The following is an 18,569-nucleotide window of genomic DNA, read 5'->3' on the forward strand; positions in this document are numbered from 1 at the left end:
GTTAAACATTTTTTTGTATTTTCTCCATTCTTTTTATTAGATTTTGGATCATCTTTACTATCATTTATCTGAATTCTTTTTCAAGTAGACTGGCTCTTGCCTCTTCATTTGTTTGACCTGGTGGGTTTTTACCTTGCTCCTTCAGCTGATGCATATTTCTTTGTCTTCTCATTTTGCTGAACTTACTGTGTTTAGGGTCTCTTTTGCCCAGACTGCAGGTTCATAGTTTCCGTTGTTTTAGGAGTTTGCCCCCAGTGCGTGGGGTTGGTTGAGTGGGTTATGTGGCTTCTTTGTGTTGGGTACTGGTGTCTATGTTCTTGTGGGTGAGGCTGGATCTTGTCTTTCTGGTGGGCAGGACCACATCCAGTGGTGTGTTTGGGGGGGGGGTCTGTGAACTTTTTATGATTTGGTAGCCTCTCTGTTACTGGGTTGTGCTGTGTTCTTGTCTTGCTAGTTGTCTGGCATGGGATGTACAGCACTGGAGCTTGCTGGTCATTGAGTGGAGCTGGGTCTTAGTGTTGAGACCGAGATCTCTATAGAACTCTTGCCTATTGACATTTTGTGGGGCTGGGAAATCTATGGTGGTCCAGTGTCCTGAACTCGGCTCTCCCACCTCAGAGGCTCAGGCCTCATACCCGGCCAGAGGACCAAGACACTGTCAGCCACACGGATCAGAAGAAAAGGGAGAAAATAAGTAAATAAAATAAACTTATTAAAAAACATTAAAATAAAAATATAAAAAAGTAATAAAAAAAGAAGAGAGCAAACAAACCAATAAACAAATCCACCAATGATAACACTCTTTAAAAACTATACTAAGATAGGGGAGGAGCTTCCAGATGGAGGAAGAGTAAGACGTGGGAGATCACCTTCCACCCCACAAATACAAAAGAAATGTATCTACATGTGGAACAACTCTTACAGAACACCTACTGAAGGCCTGCAGAAGACATCAGACCGCCCGAAAGGCAAGAAACTTCCCACGTACCTGGGTAGGGCAAAAGAAAAAAAAAAAAAAACAGAGACAAAAGAACAGGGATGGGACCTGCACCAGTGGGAGGGAGCTGTGAAGCAGGAAATGTTTCCACACACTAGGAAGCCCCTTCACAGCGGAGACTGCGGGTGGCGGAGGGGGGAAGCTTGGAAGCCACGGGGGAGAGCGCAGCCACAGGGGTGCGGAGGGCAAAGCGGAGAGATTCCCACACAGAGGCTCGGTGCCGACCAGCACTCTCCAGCCCGAGAGGCTTGTCTGCTCACCCGACAGGGCGGGCAGGGCTGGGAGCTGAGGCTCGGGCTTCGGAAGTCAGATCCCAGGGTGAGGACTGGGGTTGGCTGCGTGAACACAGCCTGAAAGGGGCTAGTGCGCCACAGCTAGCCAGGAAGGAATCAGGGAAAAAGCCTCGAGCTGCCGAAAAAGCAAGAGACTTTTTCTTACCTCTTTGTTTCCTGGTGCGCGAGGAGAGGGGATTCAGAGCGCCGCGTAAAGGAGCTCCACAGACGGGCACGAGCCGCGGCTATCAGCGCGGACCTCAGAGACGGGCATGGGATGCTAAGGCTGCTGCTGCCGCCACCAAGACACCTGTGTGCGAGCACAGGTCACTCTCCACACCGCCCCTCCCGGGAGCCGGTGCAGCCCGCCACTGCCAGGGTCCCGTGACCCAGGGACAACTTCCCTGGGAGAACGCACGGCGCGCCTCGGGCTGCTGCAACGTCATGACGCCTCTGACGCTGCAGGCTCGCCCCGCCTCCTCCGTACCGCTCCCTCCCCCCGCCTGAGTGAGCCAGAGCCCCGGAAGCAGCTGCTCCTTTAACCCCGTCCTGTGTGAGCGAAGAACAGACGCCCTCAGGCGACCTACACGCAGAGGCGGGTCCAAATCCAAAGCTGAACCCCAGGAGCTGTGCGAACAAAGAAGAGAAAGGGAAATCTCTCCCAGCAGCCTCAGAAGCAGCGGATTAAATCCCCACAATCAACTTGACGAACCATGAAACTGTGGAATACCTGAATAGACAACGAATCATCCCAAATTGAGACAGTGGACTTTGGGAGCAACGATATATATATTTTTTTCCTTTTTCTCTTTTTGTGAGTGTGTATGTATATGCTTCTGTGTGTGATTTTGTCTGTATAGCTTTGCTTTTACCATTTGTCCTAGGGTTCTGTCTTTCCTTTTTTTTGTTTTTGTGTTTGTTGTTAGGATAGTTTTTAGCGCTTGCTATCATTGGTGGATTTGTTTCTTGGTTTGGTTGCTCTCTTCTTTCTTTCCTTCTTTTATTACTTTTTAAATTTTAAAAAAAATTTAATAATTATTTTTTATTTTAATAACTTTATTCTATTTTATTTTATTTTATTTTTTCTTTCTTTTTTTCTCCCTTTAATTCTGAGCCATGTGGATGACAGGCTCTTGGTGCTCCAGCTGGGCGTCAGACCTGTGCATCTGAGATGGGAGAGCCAAGTTCAGGACACTGGTCCACCAGAGACCTTGCAGCTCCACGTAATATCAAACGGAGAAAATCTCCCAGAGATCTCCATCTCAACGCAAACACCCAGCTCCACTCAACGACCAGCAAGCTACAGTGCTGGACACCCTATGCCAAACAACTAGCAAGACAGGAGCACAACCCCACCCATTAGCAGAGAGGCTGCCTAAAATCATAATAAGGTCACTGACACCCCAAAACACACCACCAGACGCGGACCTGCCCACCAGAAACACAAGATCCAGCCTCATCCACCAGAACACAGGCACTACTCCCCTCCACCAGGAAGCCTACACAACCCACTGAACCAACCTTAGCCACTGGGGACAGACACCAAAAACAACGGGAACTACGAACCTGCAGCCTGTGAAAAGGAGACCCCAAATTCGTAAGTTAAGCAAAATGAGGAGACAGAGAAATACATAGCAGATGAAGGAGCAAGGTAAAAACCCACCAGACCAAAAAAATGAAGAGGAACTGGCAGTCTACCTGAAAAAGAATTCAAAATATTGATAGTAAAAATGATTCAAAATCTTGGAAATAGAATGGAGAAAATACAAGAAACGTTTAACAAGGACCTAGAAGAACTAAAGAGTAAACAAACGATGAACAACACAATAAATGAAATTAAAAATTCTCTAGAATGAATCAATAGCAGAGTAACTGAGGCAGAAGAATGGCAGAAGAAGATAAAATAGTGGAAATAACTACTGCAGAGCAGAATAAAGAAGACATTCCACAAAGGACCCTCTTCCTGGATCCTCAGTCCTATATTCCCAAACACCAGAGTGGGAGTCAGACAGACATAAAGGTCCATGAGACTTTATTTATTCACATGTTATGTGACCTCCACCAACGTTTCCCATCTGCATAATGAAGATACCCATAGGTAGCCTCTGACCTCTCTTTGTGCCATCTTGAGATAGCACTCTGCCTTTCAACACACTCCCCCAAAAGATACAACTTTAACATAGTAATGAGAAATTTATATTTCACTGAAAGTTATGTGTGGGGGAAAAGGGCAAAAGATTTCTGTAAGACATGAGATAACAACAGCCTTTAACACGTCTACGTGCTTACCTAAGCATTGATTCCTCTTCCCTTTCTCCTTCCCTTCTCCCTCCCTCCCTCTCTCTCTCTCTCTCTCTCCTCTAAATCACTCTCTTTGTTTCTCTCTTACTTTCCCTCCCTCCCTCATTTTTCCTTCTATTTCTTCTTTCTCATATCTCATGCACAAATAGCCCTGTAATTAGTAAACCATTTCCTTGGAGACAAATAATTTATTCTTTTTTTTACACTTGTTATAACTAAAAAGATAATTATAAATACTGAGCACAGTGCTTGATATATGGAAAATTTTCAATGCTTGCTGGTCTTTATTATTATTTTATGTTATTCTTTTTTATCTTATATTGGTGGGAAGAGAGGAAAATAAAGTCTTTTCTTGCTTGCCTATTCAGAAAGAACCATGGGCATCAGGACCAATGCTCATTCACGGGATGCACCCAACATGCCCATAGATATAATACATTTTAAGGCATAGATGATGGGATGGAGTTCATCACACTGAGTCATAAATGAGAGATCGTGGTGGCAAAAGGGTGGCAAATTGAGGAAAAACAAATAGCTAGTATAGAGTGTAGATATTTTAACACAACTGAATCCCTACCACAATTCTATGGGGACATATATTATTATCCCAGCCCCTTTATTGTATTTCTTTTCCACAAAACTGGCCATCAGCAGCTTAGGGGAAAGAATATTCTGTGGAAGCTTCTCTTTATGGCGCTCTTCAGCTCCTTATTCCTGAGGCTGAAAATGATTGGGCTAAGAAAGGGGGTGAAGACTGTATAGGTGGTGGCCATCAGTGTGTTACTGTCCACAGAATGGGGTCCCTTGGGCTTGAGGTAGATGATGGAGGCAAAACCGTAGTGCACGACCACTATGGTGAGGTGGGATACACAGGTGGAGAAGGTCTTGTGTCGGCCCTCAGCAGAGGGGATCCTCAAGATGGCGGCCATGATGAAGACATAGGAGAGGACGATGAGGAATAAGCAACCCAGCAGGGCTGTGACACAAACCATGATCACAACCATGGTGACAGGGGCTGTCTCCTTCCCACATGCCAATTTTAAGAGGGCAAGCACGTGACAGCCAAAATGGTGAATCTCATTAGACCTACAGAATGTGAGATGAAAAACTATCAATGTCACCATCATGCCCATGACTGAGCCACAAGCCCAGCACCAGGACACAAGACGGGCACAGTCACGGGGGCTCATGAGCATGTTGTAGCACAGGGGGTGGCAGATGGCCACATAGCGGTCATAGCCCATGATCATGAGCAGGAAGGAGTGGGTGAAGCCAAACGTGAAGGAGAAGAATATCTGGCTGGCACAAGCCACAAAGGTAATGGAGTGGTGGTTGGAGAGCATGTCAATCAGCATTCGAGGGGTGATGGCAACAGTGAACAGAATCTCGGAGATGGAGAGGGCACACAGGAAGAGGTACATGGGTGTGTGGAGGCTGGGCTCCCTCCAGATGGTGACCATGATGAGCAGGTTCCCCAGCAGCGTGAACAGGTACATCAGCAGGTACAGTAGGAAGAAGGTGGGCAGGAGCTGCTGAGGGAAGTTGGAGAAGCCGATGAGGATGAATTCAGACACCGTGCTATAGTTCTGACTGGACAAGGATGCTGCATCTGGTGAGATCAGAAACAGAATGAGGGCACAGTGGTTAAAACAGAGGCTCTAACATAGATTAAATGACAATTGAAGACCTTTATACTATATAACTATTTTCTTAATTTGTCTGGGTCTCAAAATCTTCATCAGTAAGATGGAGTAAATCGTAATAGTTGTTATCATTCAGTGGTGTGATAAAAATAAAATGAGATCAGTATATTAAATGCTTAAGACACAGTTTGGCTCCTGGGTTTTTATTAACAGTGACTGCAAAATGAAAATTTCCATTTTTGGAGGCATTGAAGACAGACATAGATGATCAGGGTCATATTCTCTTGAATAATGTGCTTGTTCTAGAAAATATTTATTTGGTTCTTGGGGTTCTAAAAGTTTTTTCCTCTGGGAGTCTTTGTCTTTTAATCGATGATTTAACACATTTTAATTTATTTATTTATTTATTAACATCTTTATTGGAGTGTAATTGCTTTACAATGATGTGTTAGTTTCTGCTTTATAACAAAGTGAATCAGTTATACGTATACATATGTTCCCATATCTCTTCCCTCTTGCATCTCCCTCCTTCCCACCTTCCCTATCCCACACCTCTAGGTGGTCACAAAGCACAGAGCTGATCTCCCTGTGCTATGCGGTTGCTTCCCACTAGCTATCTATTTTACGTTTGGTAGTGTATTTATTTTAATACCTTTTTAATAGTACTCTTTTTTCCATATTGTTTCATATTTATATTTACTATTCTAAATGAGCTGAACAGAAAATTTGAAAATAAAAGGATAGAATATATACAAGGAAAATATGTACCAAGTGACAGCTGAGGCAGTAATTTTGAAAACAGACAAAATGAAATTTAAGGAAACAATAATTATAATATCTTCATTAATAATTGCCACTCAAAGAATCAGGCTTCCCTGGAGAAATATTCTGGTAAAGGAAGCAAGCTTAGGACATCTTGTGCCACTGTGAAATGAAACTTTCAGTGAGTAAAGGCTTAATGTTAAATGGATGCCAAAACCAGATTGCAAGTATGCCCATTGGCCAAAGATGATTGCCAAAATGAAGGATCATTGTACAAAGAATGGAGGAACAAGCTAAATGACACCATGAGGAAGCAATCAGACAAATCCAAAGGTGGAACATGATACAGAACAATTGGTCTCATGTCATAGATACCACGGTCACTAAAGGATATGGAGAAATTCAAGGGACATAAAAACCAGATGCAATATAGGGTACTAGCTTGGATATTGATTTAGACAAACCAGTGTAAATTAATTTTAAGGCAACAGAGAAAACTTTGATTATGGTATGAATGAATAATTAGGTATGGATAACATGAGATTATTATTTAGTTATTAATTTTATAGTTATTAATTTTAAATGTGACTTGTTATTTTGGCTGTGAAGAAAAACATTCTTAGTTTAAATGCATACTGAAATTAAAAATTACACACACACACACACACACACAAACCCCAAGAGAAAAAGAAGACTATTTTATTAAGTATATGAGAACATTGTAATGATTTGCATAAAGATTGTTAATCTATGTAATGGTATACCTTGGAATAGTAAGAAATAAATAATCAACACAACTTCAGTGAAGTAGATATAAATAGAAAAGGCTAAATCAACAATAGATAGATACATGAAACTTGTAGTTAGACATTTTCATAGAGTTTAGAAAGGCAATTTATGCAATTAATAATATTTAGAAATTAGATATTGGATATATTTAGACTTTTCAACAAAGAGGGATTAAACATGTTTTAAACATTCAAGGGACTTTTACAAAAATTGACCTTGTATTTAGGACATAAAAAATTTCTCCATGAATTCCAAGTATAAATATGTAGATTATAGCACACTAAAAGTGGAAATTGATTGAGCAGTAGCTTTTCAAATCCCCTGTGTTTGGAAGCTAAGTGTAGTATTAAGTAATCTTTTGTTACAATAGTAAAACATAAAGTAAATTTTAATACTCTTATAATTAAATAATTCGAGCATCTAATGTCACATTTTAAGCTAACAGTACTATGAAAGAAATACATAGCCTCAAATATATTTATGAAGAAACTTTTTCAAGAAGAAAGTCAGGCTTAATAAAATCAAAATCAAGTCGTAAAATATTAATAAGATAGAAACAGGAAGATGTCAATAAGAAAACACAAAAATTAAAATTGAGAAATAACTAGAGAAATAAAGGATATTTTTAAATTAATAAAAATAGTAAGAAAAATTCAAGTTAGGAAATTTGAAGCAGTAGACTAAGGAAATAAGTTCTTAGAAAACTATAAAGTTCCAAATCTGGAGAAAGAAAAAATAGGGACCCTGGAGACTCAAGTGAATTTTAAAGAAATCGAAAAGGTTAGTGAAATGCTGTCCTTCCCCAATATCCTTGGCCCCAGTGTGTTTACAGGTGATGTCTCTTAAACTTTTAAGGAACATTTGAAGAGTATCTTATACCCATTCTTAAAAACCAGAAAAAACATATGAAATATGCTCACCCCATTTCGTTAAGTTAATGCTATCTTGATTCTAAACCAGGTAGAATGTTAATAAGAAAAGACAATTATGGACCCATTTCACCTATCCATGCAGATTTTTAAATTCATAAGAAAACATAACCTAGTCAAATCCAGTGGTTTTTCAAAAACAGTATATTACGAGAAAGAGGTTTTTGCTTCTCCCGTGAATGACAGGGATGGTTCAGCATCAGAAAACCTATCAAGTGACTCATCAGGTGAATAAGCTAAAGCAGAAAATCATATAATTATTTCTATCAAGGCAGGAGTATATTTCCTAAAATTCAAGTCCTTTTTATGATTTTAAAAATTGACATGTAATTGACACATAATATTTTTTAGTTTTATATCTACAACATAATGATATGATATATGTACATCCATTTATTATTTTAAAAAGCCTCTTTGCAATATGTTGTGAAAGGGGATTTTCTTAGCTAGGTGAAGAATATATACCACAGGTACTGGCACAAAATAAGACACATAGATCAATGGAACATAATAGAGAGCCCAGAACTAAACCCACATGCCTATATTCAATTAATCTATGACAAAAAAGGCAAGAATATACAATGGAGAAAATACTGTTTCTTCAATAAGTTGTGCTGGAAAAACTGGAAAACTCGACATAAACCAATGAAATTAGAACATTTCCTCACAACATATCCAAAAATAAACTCAAAATGGATTAAAGACCTAAATGTAAGACTGGAAACAACAAAACTCCTGGAAGAAAACATAAGCAGAACACTCTCTGACATAAATCATAGCAATATTTTTTGGATCTGTCTCCTAAGGCAAAAAAATAAATAAAAGCAATAATAAGCAAATGGGACCTAATTAAACTTAAAAGCTTTTGCACAGAAAAGGAAACAATTGACAAAACAAGAAGACAACCTATGGAATGGGAGGAAGTTTGCAAATATTATGACTGACAAGGGGTTAATATCCAAAACATGTAAACAGCTCATATATCTCAATAACAAAAAACAACCTAATCAAAAAATAGGCAGAAGACCTGCATCACCATTTTTCCAAAGAAAACGTATGATGCCTAACAGGAACGTGAAAAGATGCTCAACATTGCTAATTATTAGAGAAATGCAAGTTATAATAACACGAGCTATCACCTCACACCTGTCAAAATGGCTACCATCAAAGTCTACATATAACAGATGTTGGAGATGATATGGAGAAAAGGGAAAACTTGTACCATATTGTTTGGAATGTAAATTGGTGCAGCCACTATGAAAAACAGTATGGAGGTTCCTAAAAAAAACTAAAAATAGAACTACCATATCATCCAGCAATTCCACTCCTGGCTATGTATCTGGAAGAAATGAAAACACTAATTTGAAAGTATGCATGAACCTCAGTGTTCACAGCAGCACTATTTATAGTAGCCAAGATTTGGAAGCAGCCCAAGTGCTCATCAGCAGACAGACAAATGGCTTAAGAAGATTAATAATATTATTAATATATAAATAACATATATATATAATGGAATATTATTCAGCCATAAAAAAAGAATGGAATTTTGCCATTTGCAACAACCTGGATGGACCTAGAGAATACTATGCTTAGTGAAACAAGAGAAATACAAATACTACATGGTATCATTTATATGTGGGATCTAAAAAATAATACAAATGAATTTATATGCAAAACAGAAACAGACTCACAGATATAGAAAAAAACCTAGTGGTTACCAAAGGGGAGAAGGAAGAGGGGAGGGGAAAATTAAGGGTATGGGATTAAGTGAAGCAAACTACTATGTATAAATAGATAAGCAACAAAGATATATTGTATAGCACAGGGCATTATAGCCATTGTCTTGTAATAACTTTCAATGGAGTATAATCTGCAAAGATGCTGAATCACTATGCTGTACACCAGAAAATATAGATATATGCTACAAAACCAGCAAATAATTTGCCGATAGGGAACTTTTAGATGCATTATTTTAGAAACAAGAACCCAAGGTTACTTACTGTCTCTGCTGTTCTTTAACATGGAACTGAAAGCCATGAGCAGTGCTCTAAGGAAAGGAAAAGAGAGAAACTATATAAGTTAGGAAGGGAAGAAACACGATCGTGTACATAAAGAAGGTGAAAGAATCAAGATATAATATATTAGAACAAAAAGAAGCACAATGCTGCAGAAGGCAAGATCAACTTCCGAAAAACATACATAATATTTCTCATAGTATTGCACCAGTAATTATCATTCAAGACATAAAATTTAAGTTAAGTAGGATAAGACTCTCAAAGGTGACATAGACTCTAAAGAAAAAGCCCTTGACCCATTTTAAGCAGTCGTAGACTCTAAAGAAAAAGCCCTTGACCCATTTTAAGCAGTCGTTCCCTATTTCCCTCTCTTCAAACCCCTGGCAACCACTACTGTATAATATTTTCCAGGTGTATGGATTTGCCACTGCTGGACATTTCGTATAAATGGAACCATACAATATGTGGCCGTTCGTGCCTGATTTCTTTCACTTAGTTGCATCCATGATGTAGCGTGTATCAGTAATCCATTCACTTTTATGGCTGAATTCCCTGATCCTGTTTTCTTCATACTGTTTGAACACAAACTTACAAATACGTTGAGGGTGAAGCTCTGTTTTAATGGCCTATCTATTAGGCCAATTCATTTAAAGAAGGTGAAAATGGAGATATTGTTGTGAAATGATAATCGTTGACAAGCCTGAGCCAGTTTGATAATGAAAAGTTTGGGAAATGTTGCAAAAAAATTATTTGCTTTATACTAAAAGCCTTTTAAACAAGGAGGAAAAAAAAAAAAAGAAAAAGAAAAAGCCCTTGAACATTTTGTTCTCAGGATCCCCTTACAATAAAAAAATTATTGAGCGCCCCAAATGGCTTTTGTTTGGGTGAGTTACAACTATCAATCCTGACCATTTTAGAAATTGAACCTGAGAATCTTTTAAAATATTTAGTAGAAGAACATTTAAAAGAACAGTAATAAACCTATTACATTCAGGCCAATATCACTGATGAATATAGATGCAAAAATCCTCAACAAAATACTAGCAAACAGAATCCAACAGCACATCAAAAGGATCATACACTATGATCAAGTGGGGTTTATCCCAGGAATGCAAGGATTCTTCAATATACACATATCAATCAACGTGATACACCATATTAACAAATTGAAGGAGAAAAACCATATGATCATCTCAATAGATGCAGAGAAAGCTTTCGACAAAATTCAACACCCACTTATCATAAAAACCCTACATTTTAATAGAGTAACACTTTTAGGAAAATAACAACATTTTCAAAAACTAAGTAGTGAGAATAGTGGCCTTGTTCTACATTTTCACAAATACGTTCAACATCTGGCCTGATGGGAGACAACTTGATGCTGGTGTCCGATTCTTCATTTAGTCTGTGGCAATACATTGTTTTACTTGAAGCGCATGACAAAAATCCCATTTTCACATGGGAAAGTAAGGACCTGATGGACCCCCAGAAATGGTCTCTGGAACCCCCATGCGGTCTCATATCACACTTTGAAAACCTCTGATATAAAATATCTAGGATTTAACAAAAGATATGCAGTACCTCCAAAGACAAATATTTTAGCCAATAATAAAAACATAGAAGATGATTTGAATACATGGAAAAGAGTCTATACTCTTGGATGAAATGATCTAATATGGTAATGATACCACTTCTTCCCTAAATTTCACCATCAGTACAATTGCATTTACAACTCCAGTGAATGGATTATAAATTTAATAACTATCTTAAATTTCCACTAAAAATAAACTCAGTGCAAAACTATACTAATCTTATAAATTGGAGTAAACAGGAGAAATACATCCTCCCAGGTATTGTGACACATTATAGAGTCATAGCCATTTTGAAAATGTAAACCAAGAACAGACATAAACACTGGTAAATTGATTGGATATCTCAGAAAATATCCCACTATTATTCAAAATCTAATATATGATAAAGGTGGCAGTACAAATAAAGGAAAAGATGCCTTGTTTCACTAGTTTGTGGTGGGAAAACTGCTCCTTTTATGAAGGAAAGTAAATCTGAATTTCTGCCCAAGACCACATACAAAGGTGGAATCCAGATGGATTCAAGACATAAATATGAAATATAAACCATAAATTTAATAGGAGAAAGTGTATGAGAATTACTTTGTTGATCTAGCAGTGGAGAAAACCTCCTAAACAAAACTACTAGGGACTTCCCTGGTGGCGCAGTGGTTGAGAATCCGCCTGCTGGTGCAGGAGACAGGAGTTCGAGCCCTGGTCCAGGAAGATCCCGCATGCTGCGGAGCAACTAAGCCCGTGAACCACAGCTACTGAGCCTGCACTCTAGAGCCCAAGAGCCACAACTACTGAGCCCGCGTGCTGCAGCCACTGAAGCCCACACACCTAGAGCCCGTGCTCCACAACAAGAGAAGCCACCACAATGAGAAGCCCGCACGCTGCAGTGAAGAGTAGCCCCCGCTCACCGCAACTAGAGAAAGCCTACACGCAGCAACGAAGACCCAATACAGCCAAAAATAAATAAATTAATTAAATAAAAACAACTTCTAAAGCACAAGCCTTAAGGTGACTTTAATAAGACATGAAAACATCAATATTTTGAATTTCTGTTCCACAAAGGATTTCCTGAATAAAGTTAACAGGCACATAGAAAATTTGCACAAGATCATTTACATTGTCTAAAACCAACAAGGGAACACTATCAAGAAGAATAAACAAGAAGTAGGAACCTCAATATAGATATGAGCAAAGGATATGAGCAGAGAAATCACAGAAGTAGTTACTCAGGCAAATGAAAAGATGCTCAAAATAAAAGGACTGGGTGGGATGAATGAAAGCAATGATATTACACTGTATACATATTCAATTCCCCAAATTAGAAAATGCCATGGTGATTGGGCCATGGGGAGAAAGGAATCCTCCGACACTGCTGGTGAGGATGTAGAATGGTGAAAATTCAGAATATACATGCTCTGTATACCAGCAAATTCATACCATATCATTATAAATTTGTTAAAATCCATAGAAATTACAACACAAAGAATGAATTCTAAGGTAAACTCTGGACTTCAGTTAATAATAATCGATCCGTAATTGTTCATCAGCTGTAACAAATGTACCACACTATTACGTGTTTGTACAATATTTAACAGCATCCCAAGCATCAAGCCACCAGATGTCTGTAGCATCCCTCCCTCCCAAGATCATGACAACCAAAACTGTCTGTGGACATGTCCAAATGTCCACTGTAGTGCAGAATCACCCCAGGCTAAAAACTGCTGACTTAAGAGCTGCAAAGGGAACCTAGGCTGGGTGAGAACCAAGGACCCAGAATGGGTAAACAGAGAAGACCTGAAGCAGCCTCTCAAGACTGAGATCCTTTCTTCTGGACCTTCTTCCCAGCCCTGACTCCATCCCCAGGCTTGGCAGTGCTATCCACAACTGTCTGATTCTGCTTTCCTAACCTCTCCCTCTGTTTCCCCTCAGCCTGGCCTGCCTCTTCCATGAAGCGGCTAGCAGGGAAAGGCAGAAGAAGATCTCCTGCTCGATGCTGTCAGTGGTACCCACAGGCAGGTGTGGGGTCAGACATAGGGACTCCTGGAACCGATCCTGTATGCTTTATCCCTGCTGCAGGTTTCCAGCAGGCTGCTCCCCAGGGCCTCCCTAGCAAACCAAACTAGAAGATTTGTCCTCAGGGTCTGGAGACGCTGGGAGGGACCTCAAGGGGCCTTTGGGAACTTGTAGCCTCTACTCCTTCCTCCAACTATCCACATAGAACAAAGATCACTAGTGTTTCCTCTGCTCAGAGAGACATTAGTCTCTGCTGAGGGCTGAGGAGCTCCCAATCTCAGGGGAAGACAAAGCTTGATACAAATGTCCTCAATCCACTGGGGTCAAGGTAGGGTCAGAGGGAAGGCAGAAGCTGGAGAAGACTAGAATGAAATTCCAGGGCTGTGTCTTAAGGTGAGGACAGCTGGATGGCTTTTCAGAATGAGTCATTTGGAGCTGGGTCTCGGAGAGTGGTTTCTCTTGTGCAGTATAAGTCTTCTGGCCAAACTGGCCAGAAGTCACCTCTCTTCCCAAATTCTACCCTATTCCCATTGCCCTGGTGGTCCAAGCCAGGCAGTCTGATATTTGCATATGCCTCCCTGTGATGTCATAAAACATAAATATTTAGTCTTTTTGTGTTGGCCTTGGTTCCTGACCCTCTGATAACAGTGTCTTTTGTATACTAATGAGATGATTGGTGGCTGTGGGTTTATCCTCATAAAACATCTTCTGCCTCCAACTCAAATATTTGGCCTCACCTTTGAGTTAACAACTGATATCCCACATAGGGCCCCCTTTCTGGATCCTCAGTGATCTATATTCCCAAACACCAGCATGGGAGTCAGATAGACCTAAAGTTCCCTGTGACTCCCTTCAGCCACATTTGTGTCACCTCCACTTACATTTTCCATGCGCATACTGAAGGTATCCATCTTGGCCTCTGACCTCTGTGCCATCCTGAGACAGCGCTCTGGCTTTCAACACACCCCTCGAATAGATGCAACTTTAACACAGTAATGAAAATTGATGTTTTACTGAAAATTATGTGTGGGAAAAATGGAAAGAGATTTCCATAAGATGTGAGATAACACCCTTTAACATGTCTGTGTTCTTACCTAAGCACTGATCCTTCTTCCCTTTCTCTCTCCTTCCATTCTCTCTCCATCTCTCTCTCTCTCCCTTCCTCCTTTCTTACCTCCATCATCTTCCCTTTCTTCCCCTTCCTCATATGCATATCGCCCTATTAGTAACCTCCTTCTGCTTCCTCCCATCTTGCCTGGATTTTGCCCCATATAGTTTTTTTTTTTTCCACACGCACACTGTATTTTATTTTTACAAGAGATAAATAGACTGACACCAAGCATTGTACATGGATGACCACAACAAACCCATATAGTTTTTAATCAATTGAATGATCAGATCTAAAGGACTCCAATCCTACTTGCCTGCTCTCTCTCTCTCTCTCTCACTCTCACTTTGGCTCTCTCGCTCTACTTTGAATTCTAACATCCTTTACTCGGTTCAGCTTGACAGAAAAACATCCATTACTGTCTATAGCTCCAAAATCAAGCGAGAAACTATAAATAGTAAACCATTTTCTCTGTGGAAAGTATTTTCCTTTGTACATTTAAAATATAATAATAATAAAAAACACTAGGCACAGTACTTTATACATAAAAAGACTCAATTCTGGTGGCATTTATTACCATCTTTAGGTTATTTTGTTTATTCTTATTTTGGGGGATGGGGGAGTAAAGTCTTCTCTTACTAGTCCATGCAAGAAGAACCACGTGCATCAGGGTCTTGACACATCCATGTGGTGGTCCCCACCTGCCTATAGATAGATAACACATTCTTAGGCATAGATAATTGGATGGAGTTCATCTCACTTGGTATAAATAAGAGGTTATGGTGATAGAGCCTAGGCAAGAGGGGGAAATATTGGAGAGAAACAAATAGCTAGTATGCATCAAACTCCTATGGAGTGCGGGTGTTTTACAGACCTGAATCATTAAACAGTTCTGTAGAGACAGATATTATTTAAACCCAAACCCTCTGTCACACTTCCATACCACCAAACGGGCCATCAGGAGCTTAGGGGACAGAATGTTCTGTGGAAGCTTTTTTTTATGGTACTCTTCAGCTCCTTATTCCTGAGGCTGAAAATGATCGGGCTAAGAAAGGGGGTGAAGACTGTAGAGGTGGTGGCCATCGTGTTACTGTCCATAGAATGGGGGCCCTTGGGCTTGAGGTAGATGATGGAGGTAAAACCGTAGTGCACGACCACTATGGTGAGGTGGGATACACAGGTGGAGAAGGTCTTGTGCCGGCCCTCAGCAGAGGGGATCCTCAAGATGGCAGCCACGATGAAGACATAGGAGAGGACGATGAGGAATAAGCACCCTAGCAGGGCTGTCACACAAACAAGGATCACACCCATGGTGACAGAAGCTGTTTCCTTCCCACAGGCCAATTTCAAGAAAGAAAGCACGTGGCAGAGAAAATGGTGAATCATATTAGACCCACAGAAGCTGAGGTGAAAAACAATCAATGTCACCATCATCCCCATGACTGAGCCACCAGCCCAGCACCAGGACACAAGACGGGCACAATCACGTGTGTTTATGAGCACATTGTAGCACGGGGGGTGGCAGGTGGCCACATAGCAGTCATAGCCCATGATCATGAGCAGAAAGGAATGGGTGAAGCCAAACGTGGGGAAGAACATCTGACTGGCACAGGCCACAAAGGTGATGGAGTGGTGGGTGGAGAGCATGTAAACCAGCATTCGAGGGGTGACTGCAACAGTGAACAGTGTCTCAGAGATGGAGAGGGCACACAGGAAGAGGTACATGGGTGTGTGGAGGCTGGGCTCCCTCCAGATGGTGACCATGATGAGCAGGTTCCCCAGCAGCGTGAACAGGTACATCAGCAGGTACAGCAAGAAGAAGGTGGGCGGGAGCTGCTGAGGGAAGTTGGAGAAGCTGATGAGGATGAATTCAGACACCGTGCTATAGTTCTGACTTGACAAGGATGCTGAATCTGGTGAGATCAGAAACAGAATGAAGGCACAGTGGTTAAAACAGAGGCTCTAACATAAGATTAAATGGCAATTGAAGACCTCTATACTGTATAACTACTTTCTTAGCTTGTCTGGGTCTCAAATCTTCATCAGTAAGATGGAGCAAATCGTAATAGTCCTTACCATTCAGCACTGTGATAAACATAAAGTAAGATCAGTATATTAAGTGCTTAAGACATAGTTTGGTTCCTGGGTTTTTATTAATGGTGATGAAAAGAAATAAAAGATCCAGGTTTGTAATTTTTAAGACAGGCACAGATGATCAGGGTCATATCCTCTTGAATAGTGTGCTGGTTCTAGAAAACATATTTTTGGATATTGAGGTTCTAACATTGTGTTCTGAGTGCCATTGTCCTTTTATTGAGTGACTCATTCATATTTATTTTAATACTGTTTTATTGGTAGTCATTTCTGCCATCTTATTTTGTATTAATGTATTTACTCCTCTAAAGGAAATAAACAGAAGGTTTAAAAATAAAAGGATGGGCAAGTGTATCCCAGGCAAATATGCACCAAAGGAAAGCTTAGGCAGTACTCTTGAAAACAGAAAAAAAAAATGGAATTTAAGGAAACAATGATTATAATATCTGTTACCATATGCCAATAAAAGGAACCAGGTTACTTAGAGAAATGGTCTGTGCATGGATACAAGCCTAGGATATCTCTGCAACAGTGAAATGGAACTTTCACTGAGCAATGTGTTAATGTTAAAGGATGCCAAAACAGTATGGATGATACTCAAAAAACTAAAAATAGAACTACCATATGATCTAGCAATTCCACTCCTGGGTATATAACTGGAGAAAATGAACACGCTAATCTGAAAAGTACATGCACCCCAATGATCATAGCAGCACTATTTACAACAGCCAAGATATGGAAGTAACCCAAGTGCTCATCAGCAGAAGAATGGATAAAGATGTGGTATATATTTACAATGAATTATCATTCAGCCAGTAAAATAATGCAACCTGCCATTTGCAGAAACATGAAGAGACCTAGAGAATATTATTCTTAATGAGGTAGATCAGATAGAGAAAGACAAATACTGTATGATATCACTTATATGTGAAATCTAAAAAACAATACAAATGAGTATATATGCAAAACAGAAATAGACAACAAACTAGTGGTTACCAAAGGGGAGAGGGAAGGGGGGAGGGAGGAAATTAGGGGACTGGGATTAACATATACAAGCTACTCATGTAAAATAGATAAGTAACAAACATATATTGTATAGTATAGGAAATTATAGCCATTATCTTATAATAACTTTGAATGGAGTATAATCTGTAAAAATACTGAATTACTGTGCTTACAGCTGAAACTAATATAATGTTGTAAATTAACAAAACCTCAATACAAAATAATATAAAAAATTACAAACACATGCACACACCAGGGGACAAAGAAGAATATTTTATGAAGGATAGAAGGACATTTTAGAGACCTGCATAAATATAATTAACCTATATAACAATATACACTAGAATATCAGTAATAAATAGCACAACTTTACTGAAATAGATATAAAATACAAATAGCTAAATCAACATTGGGTAGATAGATAAAAAATAGAAGTTGGAAGTTTTAAGAGTTCAGAAATGCAATTTGGGAATTATAATGCAACTAATACAGACAGACATTAGCCCCTGAATATATTTATGTTCCTTGCCAAACAAAGATTAAACATTGTTTTCAAAAACATAGAGGACTTTAACAAAATTTGACCTTGTTTTTAGACCTAGAGAAACCTCCATCCACTTCAAAGTAAATATATTATATAGATTATAATATGTTAAAATTGGAAACTGATAGGGGAGAATTGGCTTTCCAAATTCCGTAAGTTAGGAAGCTCAAGAGAGTTTTTTTTTAAAAACACCTTTATTAGAGTATAATTGCTTTACAATGGTGTGACAGTTTCTGCTTTATAACAAAGTGAATCAATTATACATATACATGTCCCCATATCTCTTCCCTCTTGCATCTCCCTCCCTCTCACCCTCCCTATCCCACCCTTCTAGGTGGTCACAAAGCACCGAGCTGATCTCCCTGTGCTATGCGGCTGCTTCCCACTAGCTATCTATTTTAGATAGATTCCATATATACGTGTTAGCATACGGTATTTGTTTTTCTCTTTCTGAATTACTTCACTCTGTATGACAGTCTCTAGGTCCATCCACCTCACTACAAATAACTCAGTT

The 18,569-nt window shown here is 39.6% G+C and overlaps 2 protein-coding genes across 2 annotated transcripts; both read right to left on the bottom strand.

The window, feature by feature from the left end:
* Window positions 1–4,217: 4,217 nt before the first annotated feature.
* Window positions 4,218–5,162, bottom strand: LOC103011257 (olfactory receptor 10H4-like). The gene has a single exon (XM_007183598.2). The coding sequence runs from the start codon at window positions 5,064–5,066 to the stop codon at window positions 4,218–4,220; it is 849 nt and encodes a 282-aa protein (XP_007183660.2). The 5' UTR covers window positions 5,067–5,162.
* A 10,207-nt stretch (window positions 5,163–15,369) lies between these two features.
* LOC103011545 (olfactory receptor 10H3-like) lies at window positions 15,370–16,308 on the bottom strand. The gene has a single exon (XM_007183599.2). The coding sequence runs from the start codon at window positions 16,210–16,212 to the stop codon at window positions 15,370–15,372; it is 843 nt and encodes a 280-aa protein (XP_007183661.2). The 5' UTR covers window positions 16,213–16,308.
* Window positions 16,309–18,569: the final 2,261 nt, after the last annotated feature.

This window comes from Balaenoptera acutorostrata, chromosome 2 (genome assembly GCF_949987535.1).
Source record: "Balaenoptera acutorostrata chromosome 2, mBalAcu1.1, whole genome shotgun sequence".
Lineage (NCBI taxonomy): Eukaryota > Metazoa > Chordata > Mammalia > Artiodactyla > Balaenopteridae > Balaenoptera > Balaenoptera acutorostrata.

Bases quoted from the DNA above. Each gene is read 5' to 3' on its own strand.
- LOC103011257 (XM_007183598.2), bottom strand. From the start codon at position 5,066: ATGTACCTGTTCACGCTGCTGGGGAACCTGCTCATCATGGTCACCATC.
- LOC103011545 (XM_007183599.2), bottom strand. From the start codon at position 16,212: ATGTACCTGTTCACGCTGCTGGGGAACCTGCTCATCATGGTCACCATC.